The following is a 2,647-nucleotide window of genomic DNA, read 5'->3' on the forward strand; positions in this document are numbered from 1 at the left end:
ATATATATGTGTGTGTTTGTGTGTGTGTCCATCCATCCATCTATCCACCTATCTATATATATACATTAGCGTAGGTCGTCTTACCTTTGGCTCTGGAACTACGGATGGTTTTGCAGCTGGTTGTGCTTTGGCGTGGCGACTTGTCGTACACGCTGGGCATTCCTCAATCTTGTTGTCATTCATCACACCACACGCATTGCACGTCCATGTATCAGTCTTCTTCCCCCAGTCGGCCCATAGACTCGACCCCGCAGGCTTAGTTTCAGCCGTTTTGGTACCAGAATCCTTGGCATCAGCAGCAGCCGGTCCGTCGAGTGTAGTGCTATCAATGCTCTTGACAACGTCGTTGTCAAGGGTATCATCCACGCTTGCAGGTGGATCTATCTTTGCCTGTGTCTTCTTTGGTTGTGCTTTGATTTTCGATGCTTTTGGTTTGGGTGCAGTAGCGAGTGTTTTCCTCTCCCGTTTGGCCTGGGGCTCAGCAGCAGGAGTTTGGTTCGACTGATTACGTACCCTTCCGCTACGTCTACTGGGTGTAGCCACAGCTTCCTCTTCGGCTCTGCGTTTCGGAGGCATCTTCAGTGGTCCGGATATATTAGATACGTATAGAAAGAATTCAGTTTACCCTCGTAAAGATAGAAGAGTTTTGTGCTGTATTGGCGAGTGTTGTGTTGAGTGTTTTGTGTTCAGTCAAATTTTGATGTAAATACATATGTATGTATCCGATATTGCATTTGCCCCGCAGCCATTGGCTAACATCAATTCGTTTTGCGCCCTTGCAGTAAACGTCGAGCGGTGAGCATCAAAGCGACAATGCTTATATTTTATACGTTTAACGTAATAGATAAACTGCACAACTGAGAGGTACACCTAGTTGAAATCCCGATACACGTTTAATTTTTAACGTATAAACGATTAAAATTTAAAATTTCGAGAAACAAACAGTCGCAGACTGCAGCGTGCAGAGTGCAGACTGCAGCGTGCAGAGTGCAGACTCCTGGCACTCAACTGAGTCGCACACCCGCGCGTATTTTTTTTCCACAAATAGAGGCAGTCAACAAATATCTGACGCATGCGCCATCGCGCCCGGCCTCTTCTCTAGTAGAGGTTATGGTTATGGTCTGAAACATGGATACACTCTGAGGTGTGGTGTAAAGGCACCAAATACAAATCATATGCGTACTCCAAGAAGAAAGAACGATAAATCATCTGTGCACTCATATGACATACCTACTTGCGTAAATTCTTTAAGACAAGGAGTTCACTTGCAGATGCGTTGGTGCTTCACAGGTGGGCACATAAATATAAAAGTGTTTCGTTTAGCTGTCAAAACATACAGTTTATCAACTTATTGTAAAAATATTGTATGCCCACTGATCAAGGTAGACACATGCCATAGGGACGGTCGCTAAGTAAGAGGTATGGCCCTTGTTTTTTTTCAAAAGAGCCACAGTGAGAACACTATATACCTTTGGAGATTCGGGTTTAACTAAGACAAGGACGCGATGCAACGAGTGCAGTCTTCGGTGGTCTTATAATTCATAGTGTATCAACAGATATAAGTTAAACTATGTATACTGATTGAATGGTCGAACATATTGAATGAACTGCTGGGTGGAGCACAGATTCTCTCAGTTGAATCTGAAGCAAATTATACTGAGCTAGGAGAATAAGCCAATGGCCACCGCCACAGAAACGCTCAATCGTGGCGGTCTTACAATAATGTAATAATGATATTATCAAATTAAACTAACTCTAATATTTATACTTATGGTTTTTTGAACATAGAGAACGGTCTGCTGCACTGAAGCACAGATCCCCTCAGTTGAATCTGAAGTAGTTCATACTGAGCCAGGTGAAGAAGCCAAAAACCACTGTCACAGGAACGCTCAATGGTAGCAGAAACTGGTAGTATCTACTCGTTTCCGTGTCTACTGTCTATAGGGAATATTCAAGAGTATATTATAAGGAAACTGGATTGACAAGAAGCAATATCAGAGCAAATACTGGGGGAACATGAACTACACTATTGAGTATGGTCGCGGTATTTGAGTTGGCTAATACTTGACAGTCTATGGTAGTAAGAACCTTGATACCACCTTTGTGGGTACTTCTGAATAGAGCGTGACTGTTTTTCTGGCCATCGCACTGCCAAGCAACGCATCGGAGTTCCGTGCCAAATACTTATCATTAAAAATTATCGAAACTCACCTCATCAAAAAACTGCAAGATATAATGGATTATAAATCCACAGAAAAACTCCTCTGCAAGTAGGCAAGATAGGAAGATCAATGCCACTCCGACTGAGGTCACATTGCGTGTTCCTGCGACGACCGACATTGTATCTGTTTCGGAATCATTTATCAACACAGCGGTAAATATTTATTTTAATAAGACAAGATGTACGATACTCTCTGATAAAGTGAATATACAATACTAGAGGGACGCTTGGGTTTAGGGTTCTTCTCTCTAGACTACTGTATCATATATAAATAAACAGTATTGGATAGATCATAAAATGCTTGTTTGAAAGCTATGTATTTACAGATATTCATTGCATATATAATTTATGCCTTTCGATCTATTACCTCAAGTTCTCCTTCAATGTTGTAAAGATGGCTCATGTGAACCATGAGATATCCAAAGG

General features: G+C 41.9%; 1 protein-coding gene across 1 annotated transcript in view; it reads right to left on the reverse strand.

The window, feature by feature from the left end:
* SARC_01671 (hypothetical protein) overlaps positions 1-688 on the reverse strand; it is a 2,005-nt gene extending 1,317 nt beyond the window's left edge. Inside the window, exon 1 of the mRNA XM_014304621.1 lies at positions 85-688. Within this exon, the coding sequence (XP_014160096.1) occupies positions 85-576 (492 nt within the window). The 5' untranslated portion in view covers positions 577-688. The remainder of the gene's footprint in view (positions 1-84) is intronic.
* Between the last annotated feature and the right edge of the window lie 1,959 nt (positions 689-2,647).

The sequence above is a fragment of the Sphaeroforma arctica genome, assembly GCF_001186125.1.
Source record: "Sphaeroforma arctica JP610 unplaced genomic scaffold supercont1.68, whole genome shotgun sequence".
NCBI classification, from domain to species: Eukaryota; class Ichthyosporea; order Ichthyophonida; genus Sphaeroforma; species Sphaeroforma arctica.